This window comes from Delphinus delphis, chromosome X (genome assembly GCF_949987515.2).
Source record: "Delphinus delphis chromosome X, mDelDel1.2, whole genome shotgun sequence".
Classification (NCBI taxonomy): domain Eukaryota; kingdom Metazoa; phylum Chordata; class Mammalia; order Artiodactyla; family Delphinidae; genus Delphinus; species Delphinus delphis.
In genome coordinates this window covers 67,183,368-67,200,182 of record NC_082704.1, presented here as the reverse complement: position 1 = coordinate 67,200,182, position 16,815 = coordinate 67,183,368, and the positions used below count along the sequence as shown (strand labels likewise).

Sequence of the window (16,815 nt, the reverse complement as noted above, 5' to 3'; positions counted from 1 at the left end):
TCTTCAGTTACTTGCTGCTCCTTCTTTGCCAAGTTTGATGTGTTCTCCCTCCCACCACCACCCAGGTCCGGCCTATAGGAGACACAGATTCACATCCCAGAATGCCCAAGCCTGCCTGAAAATTCAATCTACTTTTCATGTTATAAAGTAGAAAGGAAAATGTAAATCAAAGCAAACGAACAAACCCAAACCCAAACCACAACAAACACTAAAAAGGCTTTTAATTACGTAGCATTATTTCTAAGTACAGACTTTCCCAATCACATCACTTAGAGATCATTTTATCCACTGCTCTGTTTGGCTGCCAGTCTCTTGTCTCTCTCCTCAGCAATGGTAAGGCGGATACCCTTTCCACGAGGAAGAGAGATCCATGGTTTGTTGCCCTGGAGGAGAAAACAAGGAGAATCAAAACCTGCTACACACCATCAACAGGTTGGCACATGCTACATTTGTCTTCTCATCTAGAGGAACAGAGAAGCCTGTCTGTGAAAACACTCAGCAACAGTCAGGCAGTCTTAAGACACTTTGATGCTGGTTTATCAGAAATACCCACTTTAAACTTGTTGCCCGTATCTGTAGATGCAAACTACAATACCCTTCATAATTAGTCTCAGAAGTACTGAAATAGTGCCCAAGGCCAAGCATTAGTTCCAAAAAGCACCCCTCCCCCAACACAGGCACAAATGAAAGAACCTAACTATAAGGCATATTCATCCCATTACTGGCACTTTCCACCAACCCAGGTGTGAACTGGTCCGCCGCTGATTCTCTGACACTGAAAACGCACAGATCTGCCTCAGCCCTGTTGTGAGCCCTATCCCAGAGGAGGCTTTACACTAGGTTCAGCAGAGCCAGCAGGAGCCAGGCACTGCAATCCCAGCCAGTACCTGCATTGTACAGGTTTCTCTGGACTAGGCAGAAGACAGAGAGACCCAGACTTACTTTGCCAATAACGAAAATGTTGGAGAGCCGGGTGGCAAAGCTATTGCCGTTGGCATCTTTCACATGAACTACATCAAAAGAACCAGGATGTCTCTCCCGGTTAGTGATCACACCAATTCTTCCCAGGTTAGCACCTCCAGTCACCATGCACAGGTTACCTAGGCAGGAAGGAACAGACAATCTGCTCAGAGCAAGGAACCGTGCCTTGTGTAGTGAATGAGAGACAGGTCTGCAACAAAGTTAATCTTTTTTTCCCAGTTGAATTCACTTCCATGGATCTGTTACCCAAGCTAGAACTCTCAGGGGCCCTCTTTTAAGATTTCCCCTATCTTTCCTGTACAGCTAATAAATGTAATAAACTCCACTGCACCCACCTCACTAGGTCCTTACCATGTCTTGCCTGGACTACTGCTGTTCCTCCAAGACACAATTCTCTGCTACTGTTGTGAACAGATATGGGGGGTGATGACAGCATTACAAAGGGCTGTTATCTCAATTAAGTTTGTTCTGCTTTTTTGTTAGACTTCCCTGCCCAGCCCTCAAGCCACTTCCATGGATGGGGAGGCTTTTGAGATCTGGAGCAGGCCTGAGAACCGTGTTATACAAGACCTCATCCCTGCCACACAGAATATTCTAAGCACTTGGATCCCTGAGGTAAAAATACCATACACCTGGGCATTGGAGCAGTTACCTGTTCACAGCTTCTCACAACTCCCCACTGAAAACATTCTTAGCTGACTTCCCTCCCCACAATTCAGAACATATTCCTCTCTCTAACCCTCATTGCCACCACAAAGCCATGCCGAAATGAGACACCATAAGGGTTTACAGATTCTCTGAACATTTCTTAAAACTAAGAGTTGCCTCCTTCCCAATCCGTTACTACATCAACAAAAGACATCTAGCTTTTGTTGCTAACTAGGCGCACATCAGAATCACCTCGAGCCCCCCAAACGCCAAACAAAACCCTGTACCCAGGCCCTGCGCAAGTCATAGGGCTTGATTAAATTAACTTAAAAATAAAAGTAAAGAACAGCTCTTATGTCTGGCCTTTAAAGAGAATGCTTAAGTAGCACAGCCTGCTTACCAGTGTCAAATTTGATGAAATCAGTAATCTTGCCAGTCTCCAAATCAATCTGAATGGTGTCATTCACCTTGATGAGGGGATCAGGGTAGCGGATGGTGCGAGCATCATGGGTCACCAGATGAGGGATTCCTTTTGTCCCCACAAAGATCTTTCTCACTTTGCATAACTTATACTGAAACACATGGGTTACCCACATTAGTCTAGCTCACATGCACTATGCTCCAGAGTACAGTTCTTTCAAAGCCACAAATCACCAGCTTAAAGGTGCAACCAGCAGCTGAAGGTACCAGCCCCCACACAGAACAGGCTGTTTCCTGAGCTGCAGCTGAATAATGGGGTCCCTGACTTTTCTTCCCACTCCCCCATAAATTCATCTTGCACACTGCCCCCCTTCTAGGTTAGCCTTCTTATTATGTATTTCCTCTGTAGTACTGCATCACCCCCAAGGTTAAAAGTTCAAAGCACTTAAGGCCTCACAACCTCAAACTCCCAGGTGGAGGGATGATCACCACCATTTCCTCCCTGCTCCAATGCAAATCACCTCCCCTTCCCCAGGCCGTTTAAGTCTCAAGGGGCATCTGAATTCTTCCCTCCAACTCACCCAGACAGCTAACAAGTGCCTCTTAATGGCTCCCTCTACATCACAATTGAGTTTTGTCTCACAAACTGCAATTGTATTACCAGTTCATCTAATCAACAATTTCACAAAGCATTTCACTCCAAGACATCCTTTAAGTAAATCAAATCACCTTGATGCCAATGGACGTGCCCTCCAGCCTGCTGGTAACAAGGTAGCTAAGGAAATTAGCTGATTCATCCAATTGAATTAACCTTCACTTACAGCCAATAATTCAAGAAGCCATGAACTTTTGCATAAAACCATCACAACAAACTGGATTAAATAATCAATGTCTGTAACCTTTTTTGAGTTACCTCAAACTAGTGCCCCGAGGGTTACTGGTCCCCTCCACTAATACCTTTCCCCTCCCCAGAGTAAAGCTAGACAAAGGGCCAGTAGGATTGAACTAGATATTGGTTTTCTGGCCCTTTATCCTTAAAGGACCCATACTTCAGATACTCAAACGTTCCTAGGAATCACTCTCCTTGCCTCAAAAAAAGGCAAGCAGAAGTCACTGCTCAGCTAGAATTCGTTTCTGCCATAAAAAGCACTCTGTTGGGGCTTCCCTGGTGGCGTAGTGGTTGAGAGTCCGCCTGCCGATGCAGGGGACACGGGTTCATGTCCCGGTCCGGGAAGATCCCACATGCTGCAGAGCAGCTGGGCCCGTGAGCCATGGCCGCTGAGCCTGCGCGCGTCCGGAGCCTGTGCTCCGCAACGGGAGAGTGCGAGGCCCGCGTACCGCAAAAAAAAAAAAAAAAAAAAAAAAAAAAAAAAAAAAGCACTCTGTTGAGGATGTTAACTTGACTGGCTGTTTCTAGGTATAAGATTATGAGTAATTCTAATCTACCTACCTCACCACAATGGATCGGTCCATGTACTTAATAACTTAGAATCAAGTACTTTTACTAAACGAAGGCCCAGCCTGCTTGCCACACTCACCTTGGCCTCCTCAGGTGTAATACGATGAACAGCAAAGCGACCCTTGGTGTCATAGATCAGACGAAAATTCTCTCCAGTCTTGTCAATGCTGATGACATCTGATATCAAATGGTAATAACTAAGGTTACTATAGTGACCCCCAGTAACCCCATGCTGAACAATAACCACACTATAAGGGGAAAAAAACCCCGTGTGCTTCCCATTTCGAATATTAACAAGGATTCCTAAGATCAATGATGGCTAGCTGATCTTTAATTTTCAAAACCCTGTTTTTATGACCCGTAAAATCTGAAGTGAATTGAAATTTGGTTTTGAGAAATGATTTATGATTTGCAGCCCTACAATATGGAAGTAAAACTCTTGAGAGGGAAAGTCATGCTTTATTTCTGAGACTGAAAAAGCCCACCACTTTAGAGAGGGAGATAAAAAAAAAATCAAGGAAAAAAAAATCAAGGAGCACCAAGTGCCCACCATTAACCACTTACCCATAAAACCAGCAGGGTAGGTTATATCGGTGCGGACCTTGCCATCAATCTTAATGAAACGCTGCATGCAGATCTTCTTTACTTCATCTCCTGTTAGGGCATATTTAAGTCTGTTCCTTAGGAAAATAATTAGGGGGAGACATTCCCTCAGCTTGTGAGGACCGGTAGATGGACGAGGAGCCTGTAAAATGATTTTAAAAGTTATCTTAGGGCTTCCCTGGTGGCGCAGTGGTTGAGAGTCCGCCTGCCAATGAGCGGGACATGGGTTCGAGCCCTGGTCTGGGAGGATCCCATGTGCCGTGAAGCAACTGGGCCCGTGCACCACAGCTGCTGGGCCTGTGCTCTGGAGCCCACGAGCCACAACTATTGGGCCCGCGCTCTGCAACAAGAGAGGCCACCACAATGAGAGGCCCACGCACTGCAACCAAGAGTAGTCCCCGCTCGCTGCAACTAGAAAAAGCCCACGCACAGCCACGAAGACACAGTGCAGAAAAAAAAAAAAAGTTATCTTAAACTATTGGTGGGATTCACTCAAACTACCCCTCAAGTCCTGAGATTCACCAGACTATCACCCGCCCCCCCCCCAACTGGGGTAAACAAGAGGTATTCAAAGTGTGCAAAACTATTCCAGATCTTTAAAGTTTTACAGCATTTTCCTTTCAGAGGACCAGGCCCGTTAAGAACATTTGAGGTCCTGCATACATGTGGTATGTGGAAGAAATGAGGCACAGAATTATTAGGTAAGAGGTGGGGCACAGCTAGATAACACAGGGCCCTTAAGAAGAGAGTAACTCAGGATACAGTAATCAGGGATGCCTGACACATAAAGGAGCAGTATAGAGTGTGTCCCTTAAATACATCAATCATATCTGGATAAAACTGTAAAAGACACATCCCTTAAGATATTTACAACACAAAAAACATGCTTACAATATAATGATACTTACAAACACACCAGTCAGTTTATCCAGCATCCAATGCTTTGGAGCTGCTACGCGCTTCAGGTGCTTCTTGGGACCACGAGCCTGAAGGAGTTTTCGATTTTAATACTGTTAAACAGTTTCAGATCTTTTCAAGAACAGTTTACACAACTACAACTATTCTCTAAAGACCAGCATCTGTTTCCTCTTCAGCAAAATGTGGACAATGTAAAAAGCACAGGGCCGTGATTAAAGGCGGAGAAGCAAATGTATACATAGCATACAGCAAAATACTGTAGGTTTCACAAACTGCAACCAGCATTCTCATTGTACAGAGAACGTTAACTGTCTTTAAAAACAATTTTTCCAATTATTTATGTTACCACTTAAAAGTGCATATGCTTCTAGAGGCTGTTTTTACTAGGACATTATGCTGGTGAAATAGCCAGGGGTTGGACCTCCTGGCACACAGCCAGCCAGCAACAGAATCTGTGCTTCTACTTATCAAACAGACAATTTCTCGAAATATGTCAGGTTTTAAAGTGTTAGATGCGAGACTTAATCTGACCTCAGCACAACCACGTGCAAACAGTGGCTTACTCAAACTCTAAAGGTGAGATCACTTTTCACCTTAAAATGCAGAAGGAAACCTTTTTAATGCCGTATACAGAGGCTTACTGGCCACACTACGTGAAGTCAGGCCGTGCCAAAAACACGACGGAAAAACTCTCCACCCTCCCCGGGCCCGACGTCTGTCCTCTGGGCCCACCCGGGGCTCCAGCCTGGTAAACAAGACGCTCCTCCCAGGGCCGCATGATGCGTGATCGGGTGTGGCCGGCCGGGAGACCGAGGCCTTCTCGCCAGCCGAACCGATCATCCCCCAACCACCCATCGCCAACAGCCGGTGTTCGCCCTAGCCCTCGAGCACCCCTGGGCCCACCCCACCAATCGCCCTCCCTTCGCCTCCGCCTGACCACCCCCTGTGGGAGCCCCGCAGCCCCTGGTAGCCCCAGCCCTTGGTGGATGGAGGCTGATGAGTCCCAAGAGCTCGCAAAGAAGCTGCCTTACCATGGCTGCGCTAGGCACGGAAAGAGGCCCACCTACTTCCGGAGCGCCGAGAAAAGAGGTTGCACGGCTGCGCGCGCCGGGGCTTCGGACGCTCCGCCCAGCTCCGCCTAGCTCCGCCTTTTCGCGGCGCGCGGGGACGCTATCTTGCCACCTGCTGGTGGGAGGTCAGAGGTCCGGGGCTTGGGAACAGCTGCCGAAAAAGGGGTGTCTCCCAAGGGCGAGTTCCTCCCTCCCTTTCCGCCCTCCCCCGTCCAGTGTTTCCCGAGCGCCTCTGGGGCGCCTGATTCTGTGTGAGGTGCTGGACAAACAAAGATGAGCTAGACAAGCTCCCTGTCTTTAAGGAGAGGGCAAAGTGAGGCTACTTAAGGTCCACATATACATGATCATATAATCAACAGAATACATTGACATGAATAAGGTCCTACTGTATAGCACAGGGAACTAAGTTCAATATCTTGTAACAAACTGTAACGGAAAAGAATCTGAAAAGGAATATATATATATATATATATATATATATATATATATATACACACATATACATATATGTGTATGTATATATATATCTGAATCACTTTGCTGTACTCCAGAAACTAACACAATTTTGTAAATCTACTATGCTTCAAATAAATAAATAAAATTTAAAAAAGAATACATTGAAATGAATATCTAATACTATTTCTTAAACATATATCTTGTCTGCTTCTTCTTCCAAGTTCCTTCAAGCCAGTCAACCTGCCCATACTGTAAATTGGGAAGAATCAATATTTTTTTCTCTCCCTTCTCTGCGGATTACCGAGGGGGTGGAGTGTAAGGGGTGGGAGGGTAGGATCTCTGCATGAACTCTGCCCCTCGATTTCTGTACAACGCATTTAGCACTTACCATAAAGTCTCAGGGACGAGAGGGAACATTAGAGACCATCCAGTTATCTAACTAAAACTTAGATCCGATCCTGTGATTTCCCTACTTTGAAACTGCCCTTGGGCCTCTTGCCTAGCCCCTCAGGTCCCTCTGCCCGTCACCTCCTGTCTCCTGCACCCAGACACCCATTGCTCCCTTACCCTATCCCAAACCTCAAAGCTTAAGCCACTCCAAGGTATTACTGCTCTGACAAAGCCGCCTCTTTCAAGCCTCCTGCCTGTGGACCCGATGATCCCTCAGCTTGGAACTGCCATGAATAGCCCAACCCCCTTCCTGGGCACCTAATCCCACTTGTCAGCCTTGGAGATGCATACAGCTCAGGTCCCTCTGGCTCTGTGAGCCCCGGTCCCCTCAGGCAGGGTGAATCCCACATTCTTCTGTCCCAGAGCCCTCAGTTCAAACTCCTCGTCTGTCCTCCACTAGACTGTGAGTATCTCCATGAAAGAGCCTGCCTAATTCACCTTTGCCACCTAACAGAGAGCTTAGCGCTATGTCCAGCACTTGGTAAATACTTGTTGAATGAACAAACTGAGTCAACATCCCACTCATTGTGCCAAGTCTCACTGTACTATCCCTGAGAGCATCCAGCCTCTGCCTGACCTCCTCCCACCATGGGTCAAGCTCCTAACCGAGGAGGTTCCATTTTACATGTCTCTGTCTCTGCCCTCCACTTCATCCCCCAGCAGTCTGCAGAGGAGCAAGAGAGAAAAAAATGGTTGGCTCTTTTCAATCAGACAGTATTCACTAGGAGGGCAGGGACTCCTCTTTGTCTAAAACTAGATCCATAGTAAAGCATGCTATAGATGATTATTAGCAAGAAGGGGCAATTGATTGGAGGTGGGGATTAGAGAGAGAGAAGATGATGAGACAATTAGAAGGTGCATTTTGAGGTATTCAGTCTGAGGGCATTGGGAAGATGGTGGTGCAGCCAACAGATATGATGGGGGTTCACTTGGGAGTGAGGAAAGACCATGGGACTTCCAGCTTGAGAGGATAGGAAAAATGTCTGGTTAGAGCTGAAGATCTTACTTAAGATCACGCAGTTAGCTGGGAGTGGGGGATGGGGTAGGGAGGCTGGTCTCTTGCCTCCCAGGTCAGTGGTTGGTTTGTTTTTGTACCACAGCTTGTCAAAGGACTTGACGGAATCAAAGCATTTTCAGTATATTTTTTTCTCTGTCAATTTGTATTTATGGACAAATGACATTCTAACAACAATAAAGGGAATTGGGAAAGAGCTAAGAAAATCACAAAACAGTACATCCCCAAACACCCTAAACACATCATCTGTATTCATTTGTTCCTGTTCCTGTTCTCATTCTGATCAGTTTGTGTGCATGCATACTTTTACATAATTTTAGGCCTAGCGTACAGACTATTTTGTATTCTGCTTTTATTATATTATAAAAACTTTCTGAGTTGCTACATAATCTTCATAATGAGTATTTTAACAGCTGCATCATATTCCATTAAATGGATATCCCATAATTAATAAAAGTTCTTTATTGTTGAACATTTAGTTTTTTGTACCTTTTCTTTATTATGAATGTTGCTACAGAGAACAGTTTCCTTTATATGGCTTTTTCCTTCAGTGGAATGATTACCTTAGAATAAAACCATTCCTTCACCCAACATTTATTGAGTGCCTACTCTGTGTCAAGCTCTGTATTATGAGCCAGGGAAATAGAGATAATTAAGATCTAGTTCCTGCTCTCAAGGAATTCACATTACAATGGGAGAGGCAGGCTGGGAGGAGGGGACGGAAAGCCAGGAGAAGATCTTCAGAGGAAAGATGGTGGCGAGGCAGTTTGGAACACGAAGGGCTGTTAAAGCTTAAGAATTTGGACTTTAACCTGTAGGTAGACAATGGGGAGCCGCTGAAAGATTTTAAAGAGGACGGGATCAGCTTTGTGTTTTAGAAAGATAACTCTGACTTCTCCTTGTAGAATGGTTTGAAGGAAGTGTGAGTGGCTTGGAGGAGATGGGCCAGGGCTGTTTCAACAACACAAGCAAGAAACAGAAGGGTGGGACCCAGGTCTGTGATTGTGGGGAGGAGGAGGAGGGGGGGGGGAAATTCAAAAGACATTGCAGATGGAGTATTGGCAGGATCTGACTGGGAAATGACGTTTGTGCAGGGGTGAGGGACAAGGAGGTAATTAGGATGATTCCCAGGTTTCTGGCTTGGTGACTCAGTGGTACATTCACTGGGAACTACTGAGGGGGAGGGGGCACCAGCTGGGGATGTTTTATAGACACAAGTCTGAGCTCAGGTATATGGTCTGGGCTGGAGACTCCCGTTTGGGAGAACTGGTACATCTGTGCTTAGTCCATGGGAGTGGTTGGCAGTAGCTGTTGGAAAGGCAGCACTGTGTTAAGAGTCTGAACACTTTGATAGTGGTGTATGTGTATTGCCAAAAACCTTCCTCAGAGCATCCTTGCAGTTTTACTATACTCGTGTCAGCCTGGTAATCACTTACTTTTAACTTTTACTAATGTAATTATTTTAATTTGCACTTCAAAAAATCACTAGTGAGGTTAAACATTTTGCCATACACTTCTTTACTCGTTCCATTACCCCTTGTGTGAAGTATCTCTGCCCATTAATCTTTGGGGGACGTGTTTTTTAAAAAATATTTATGTATTTATTTGGCTGCACTGTGTCTTAGTTGTGGCATGTGGGATCTTTAGTTGCGGCATGTGGGATCTTTAGATGTGGCATGTGGGATGGAACCCAGGCCCCCTGCATTGGAAGCTTGGAGTCTTAACCACTGGACCACCAGGGAAGTCCCTGAGGGATGTGTTTTTCTGATCAATTTGCATGAGTGCTTTATAGAGCACAGAAATTCATCTTTTGTCATATTTGAGGCAGATATTTTTACCAATTAGTTACTTTCCTTTTGCTTATATTTTTCTATGTACAAAGTTTCAAAATTTTATATAGCCAGATCTGTTGATCTTTTCTCTTGTAATTTCTTCTCGTCATTTCAAAGCTTAGAAGGTTACCCTCAGTTCAAAGATCTGCTAAATACTCAATTCTATTTAATAACATGTATTTAATTCTTTATCAACTTGGGGTTGATAAAGATAAATAGAATAAAAGATAAACTGAAAAAAATCTAGTTTTTCCCCAAATGCTGAATCAATTTTCTCACTGTAATCTATTGAATGATCTTTGTTTTCTCTGTTGTTTTGTAAGAACTGCTTTAGCATTTCATAAATGAAATCATGTAGTGCATGGTGAGTAGGGAACTGAGATGTACATCCCCAGCATCCTGTCCCAGATTGCCAGAGGGATGTTATGTGTATGAGTGGTTCACGTTCATAAGTCACACCAAGAGTGGAGCGGTCCAAGCCCTTCACTCTCCATCTTAAAGAGTAACGTTTCATGCCTCAGATCCCCTGATCAACTTACTGTCAGCAATCGATGAACCAGCACAGACTTCTCCTCACTTTCTCACATTGCTGGGAGACAGTGAGGCAGAATGGAAAGAGCACAGTTTAAATCTATCTCTGTGTGCCCTTGAGCAAATGGCTTAATCTCTCTGAACCACAGATGCCTTATCTGGAAAATAGGGATAACCATACTTACTTCTCAGTTTGTTGTAAGAATCAGAGATGATGTATCAAATGCATAGAACATAGTGACTCAGTCAATGAATTAGTGCTCCAATTCCCTCCTGACCACTTCTGGCTACTTCCTTCTGAAACTTATTTTTTTTCAACAGCTTTATTGAGGAATAATTGACATACAATAAATGGTACATATTTAAAGTATACAGTTTGACAAATTTTGATGTGCGTATACATCCAATGCAACCATCATCACAACTAAGATAGTGAAATTCCATCAGCCCCAAGTTTCCTCACGTCTCATTGTAACCCCTCACTCCAGCTCCTCCCCCTGCACTCCCAGGCAACTGCTGATCTGCTTTCTGTCACTATTGATTAATTTGCATTTTCTAGAATTTTGCATAAATGGAAATCTTCTAGTCTGTACTCTATTTTTTTTGTCTAGCATCTTTTTTATTTATTATTATTTATTATTTTTATTTTTTTGCCGTACGCGGGCCTCTCACTGTTGTGGCCTCTCCTGCTACGGAGCACAGGCTCTGGATGCGCAGGTTCAGCGGCCATGGCTCACGGGCCCAGCCGCTCCGCGGCATGTGGGATCCTCCCAGACCGGGGCACGAATCCGTGTCCCCTGCATCGGCAGGCGGACTCTCAACCACTGTGCCACCAGGGAAGCCCTGTCTAGCATCTTTCACTCAGCATAATTATTTTGAAATTCATCCATGTTGTTGCATGCATCAATAGTTTATTCTTTTTATTGCTGAATAGTACCTCATTGTATATGTCATATAGTACATTTATGTATATATACATATACACACGGATATATGTGTGTATACCACAATTAATTTATCCATTCACCTTTGGATAGACATTTGGGTTGTTCCCAGTTTGGGGCAATTACAGATAAAGCTGCTATGAACATTTCTATACAAGTCTTTTTATGAACAAATGTTTTTATTTCTCTTGGTGAATACCTACAGGTGGAATGGCTAGGTCATATGGTAGATGTATGTTTAACTTTTTGAAAAAATTGCCAAACTGTTTTCCAAAGAGGTTTATTATTTTACATTCCCATTAACAGTGTTTCAGTTACTCCATATCCTCACCAACATATGTTAAGATCAGTCTTTAATTTATTTTTTTTATTGGGGTAAACTATACATAAGATTTACCACCTTGACCATTTTAAAATGTACTTTTAGGGGACTTTCCTGGTGGTCTAGTTGTTAAGACTCCATGCTTCTACTGCAGGGGGCATGGGTTTGATCTCTGGTCAGGGAACTAAGATCCCGCATGCTGCTCAGCGCGTGGTGAAAACATAAAAACAAACAAACAAAAATAAAATGTACATTTAAGTGGTATTAAATACATTCACATTGAAAAGATACATGCACCCCAATGTTCACAGCAGCACTATTTACAATAGCCAAGACATGGAAGCAACCTAAATGTCCATCAACAGATGAATGGATAAAGAAGATGTGGTACATATAGACAATGTAATATTACTCACCTATAAAAAAAAGTATGAAATAATAGCATTTGCAGCAACATGGATGGACCTAGATAGAGATTATCATACTAAGTGCAGTAAGTCAGACAGAGAAAGTCAACTATCATATCATATCACTTATATGTGGAATCTAAAATATGATACAAATGAACTTATTTCTGAAACAGAAACAGACTCAGAGACATTAAAAAGAAACTTATGGTTACCAAAGGGGAAAAGTGGGAGGAGGGATAAATTAGGAGTTTGGGATTAGCAGATACAAACTACTATATATAAAATAGATAAACAACAAGGTCCTATTGTATAGCACAGGGAAATATATTCAAAATCTTGTAATAACCTATAATGGAAAAGAATATGAAAAGGAATATATATATATATATATAACTGAATCACTTTACTGTACACCAGAAACTAACACAACATTGTAAATCAACTATACTTGAATAGGTTTTTTAAAAAAATACATTCACCATGTTGTGAAATCATCACCATTATTCATTTTCAGAACCTTTTCATCTTTCCAAACAGAAACTCTGTACCCCTTAAGCAGTAGTTCCCCTTTCCCCCCTTCTCCTAAACTCCTTGTAACCTCTATTCTACTTTTTCTATGTGAATCTGCCTATTCTAAGTATCTTATATAAGTGGAATCATAAAATATTTGTCCTTTTGTATCTGGCTTATTTCACTTAGCATAAAGTTTTCAAGGTTCGAGACGTAGAGCTGAGCGACTGAGGCCACGAACAAGATGCCGGTGGCCGTGGGCCCCTATGGACAGTCACAGCCAAGCTGCTTCGACCGCGTGAAGATGGGCTTTGTGATGGGTTGTGCCGTGGGCATGGCAGCCGGGGCGCTCTTCGGCACCTTTTCCTGTCTCAGGATCAGAATGCGGGGTCGGGAGCTGATGGGCGGCATCGGGAAAACCATGATGCAGAGTGGCGGCACCTTTGGCACATTCATGGCCATTGGGATGGGCATCCGGTGCTAATCAGGGCAGTGGTTGCCCACAACATCCACCCCCTCCCATCATTCCCAGCCCATGTACTATAATAAAACAAGTCTGAGTATTCTGAAAAAAAAAAAGTTTTCAAGGTTCATCCGTATTGTAGCATGTTTCAGAATTTCACTGCTTTTTTTTTTTACATCTTTTTTTTTTTATTTTTTATTTTTTTATTATTTTTTATTTTTTATTAACATCTTTATTGGGGTATAATTACTTTACAATGGTGTGTTAGTTTCTGCTTTATAACAAAGTGAATCAGTTATACATATACACATGTTCCCATATCTCTTCCCTCTTGCGTCTCCCTCCCTCCCACCCTCCCTATCCCACATTAACTGCTTTTTAAGTCTGAATAATATTCCATTGCTTGTATACACTGCAGTTTGTCCATTCTCTGTTGATGGACACGGATTGTTTCCACCTTTTGGATATTATGAATACTGCTGCAATAAACATTGGTGTACAAGTATCTGAGTTGCTTCTCTCATTTCTTTTGGGTCTATACCTAGAAGCAGAATTGCTGGATCATATGGTAATTCTATGTTTAAGTTTTTGAGGAACTGCCAAATTGTTTTCCATAATGGCATTTACACTCCCATCAGCAATGCACAAGAGTTCCAGATTTCTCCACGTCTTCACCAACACTTGTTATTTTCCATTAAAAAAATAATAGCCACCCTAATGGATGAGAAATTATACCTCATTGTGATTTTGATTTGCATTTCCGTAATAATTAGTGATGTTGAGCATCTTTTCATGTGCTTATTAGCCATTTGTATATCTTCTTGGAGAAATATCTAATTCAAGTCCATTGCCTATTTCTGAATTGGGTTGTCTGTTTTTTAAAATTGTTGAGTTGTAGGAGTTCTTTAAATATTCTGGATACTAATTCCTTATCAGATATATGATTTGCAAATATTTTCTCCCATTCTGTGGGTTGTTTTTCACTGCCTGGAGTTCTTTGATCCACAAATGTTTTTATTTATTTTTTATTTTTATTTTTATTTTTTTTGCGGTACGCGGACCTCTCACTGTTGTGGCCTCTCCCGTTGCGGAGCACAGGCTCCGGACGCGCAGGCTCAACGGCCATGGCTCACGGGCCCAGCCGCTGCGCGGCAATGTGGGATCCTCCCGGACTGGGGCACGAACCCGCATCCCCTGCATCGGCAGGCGGACTCTCAACCACTGCGCCACCAGGGAAGCCCTGTGTTAACTTTTTAATATGAAACAAGATATGGATAGAGGTTCATTTTATTCTTATGGATACCCAATTGTTCCAGAACTATTTGTTGAAAAGATAATTCCCTTTGGTTACTTTTGGTTACTTCTTCATTAAACTTTAAAACAGTTCTTTCTTTTTTTTTTAACATCTTTATTGGAGTATAACTGCTTTACAATGGTGTGTTAGTTTCTGCCCTATAACAAAGTGAATCAGTTATGCATATACATATGTCTCCATATCTCTTCCCTCTTGCGTCTCTCTCCCTCCCATCCTCTCTATCCCACCCCTCCAGGTGGTCACAAAGCACCGAGTTGATCTCCCTGTGCTATGCGGCTGCTTCCCACCAGCTATCCACCTTATGTAAAACAGTTCCTTTTAATCACATAAGTCACAGATGAATATATTCTCCTTGTAAAATATAAAATCATTTTTGACCACTTTTATATCCAATCAGGCTCCCCCCAACACTCCCCACCAGGTAACAGCTCTAATGACATCAATTTGAAGTGTATCCTTCCAGGTCTCTTTCTATGTATGGAGATAAATTTCTGTATATGTATATGTGTATATATATATGCAGTATTGTATGTTTAGATAGGATCATCCCATGTGTATCATTCTGAATTTAGCTTTTTGGTACATAAAAACACTTGTCACAGATCTTTCCATGTTAGAACATAGTGATTTACTTCATTTTTTTTAGCTGTTTCATAGGATTCCATAGTACCACTATACCTTCCTTTGTTTCACCATCGCCTTATTGATGAATATTTAGGTAGTTTTCATTTTTTTCTACTGCTACAAACAATGCTGTAGATGAGCATCCCTGAACCTGCTTTTGGCGCACATGTGTGTTTCCCTAGGTAGATATCGAGAAGGGGAATTTATGCAACAAATACATATATAACACTTACTGTATGCTAAGTTCTCTTCTAAATGCTTTACATATGTGAATTCAGTTAATCCTCACAACAAGCCCATGTTTTTATCCTCGTTTTACAGATTAGGAAACCAAGGCACAGAGAGGTTAAACAATTTACCAAAGGTCACACAGCTGGTCAATAGCAGGGCCAGGATTTGAACTCAGATAGTTTGGTTCCAGAGTTCAGTTTGCTGGGTCATAGGGCATGGGTATTTTTAAAGACCTGCCAAATTGGCCTCCAAAGAGACTGTATGAATTGCACGCCCATCAGCAGTGTATGAGAGTATTCATTTCCCTTCACCCTTACTAACATGTAAAACTTTAAAAATAGCATTTTTACTGATTATTAATAACAGTGTGTAACAACTAACATTTATTGAATATTTAATATGTTCTAGCATTCTGCTAAGCACTCCATATGCTTTCTCTTCACCTCACTTTGCTTTAGTTTTCCTGATAGTATCCTCTCTGCTGATATGTATTAATTAGTATGTTTGTTTATTGCCTTTCTCTCCCCACTAGTGTCACCTCTATGAGGGCAAAGATTTTTGTCTGTCTTGTTCATTGCTTTCCTCAACACCTGGAACTAAGTATTTGTTGACTGACTGAATAAATGAATGAAAACAATTTTATGGGGACTTCCCTGGCAGTCCAGTGGTTAACCCTCTACGTTTCCATTGCAGGGGGCCTGGGTTCATCCTTGGTCAGGGAACCAAGATCCTGCATGCAGTGCTGCACGGCCAAAAAAAATAGTTTATATATGATTTTTTTGTGTGTATTTAACAAAACAGCTACTAATTTTTTTAGGAAATAAATACTTATTAAGTGTTTGGGCCTAACAACAACAACAACAAAACCCAAACCATTTTATGAACGTGGAAATCAAGACTCAAAGAGATTAAGTAACTCACCCAAACTTCCACTAGCTCACGGTGGAGCTGGATTTAGAAGCCAGTCTAATTCCAGTGTTTGTCTGTGCTCTTGTTTAGCCTCCCGGAATCTGTTTTCCGTTTCCATTTCTATAATTATGTTATTTCATGGATGTTATATACATGGAATCATGCAACATGTATCCTTTAGATATTGGCTGTATTTCATTCAGCATAATTTCCTTGATGTTCATCCAAGTTGTTCATTCCCTTTTATTGCTGAATAGTATTCCATGGTATGGATGTACCACTGTTTGTTTAACCCAGGGAAGCATATCTGAGTGGTTTCCAGTTTGGGGCTTTTAGGAATAAAGCTGTTACAAACATTTGTGTACAGGTTTTTGTGTGGACATAAATTTTCATATCTCTGAGACAAATGTCCAAGACTGCAAGTGCTGGGTTGTATGGTAAGGGCATGTTTACTTTGATTAAAACTGCCATATTTGGGACTTCACTGTTGGCGCAGTGGTTAAGAATCCACCGGCCAATGCAGGGGACACAAGTTCGAGCCCTGGTCCGGTAACTAAGCCCGTGCACCACAACTACTGAGCCTGTGCTCTAGAGTCTGCACGCCACAACTACTGAGCCCATGTGCCACAACTACTGAAGCCTGGGTGCCTAGAGCCTGTGCTCCTCAACAAGAAAAGCCACCACAATGAGAAGCCCGTGCACTG

At 42.7% G+C, this 16,815-nt stretch overlaps 1 protein-coding gene and 1 pseudogene across 1 annotated transcript; one reads left to right on the top strand and one right to left on the bottom strand.

The window, feature by feature from the left end:
• Positions 1-204: 204 nt before the first annotated feature.
• On the bottom strand, positions 205-6,132 carry RPS4X (ribosomal protein S4 X-linked). The gene is made up of 7 exons (XM_060002974.1): positions 6,061-6,132; positions 5,020-5,097; positions 4,073-4,253; positions 3,588-3,685; positions 2,030-2,201; positions 943-1,100; positions 205-383 (listed from the first exon to the last, which is right to left on the bottom strand). Exons 1-7 carry the CDS (start codon positions 6,061-6,063, stop codon positions 282-284), a joined length of 792 nt encoding a protein of 263 aa, XP_059858957.1. The 5' UTR covers positions 6,064-6,132; the 3' UTR covers positions 205-281.
• A 6,651-nt stretch (positions 6,133-12,783) lies between these two features.
• LOC132417976 (reactive oxygen species modulator 1 pseudogene) lies at positions 12,784-13,337 on the top strand (annotated as a pseudogene).
• The last annotated feature ends 3,478 nt before the right edge of the window (positions 13,338-16,815 follow it).

What these genes read in the sequence shown, in the direction of transcription:
- RPS4X (XM_060002974.1), bottom strand. An exon ending in ATAAACTGACTGGTGTGTTT is followed by an intron (nt 4,254 to 5,019) that starts GTAAGTATCATT and finishes ATCATTTTACAG; the next exon opens with GCTCCTCGTCCATCTACCGG. An exon ending in TTTCATCAAATTTGACACTG is followed by an intron (nt 1,101 to 2,029) that starts GTAAGCAGGCTG and finishes CTTCCTGCCTAG; the next exon opens with GTAACCTGTGCATGGTGACT.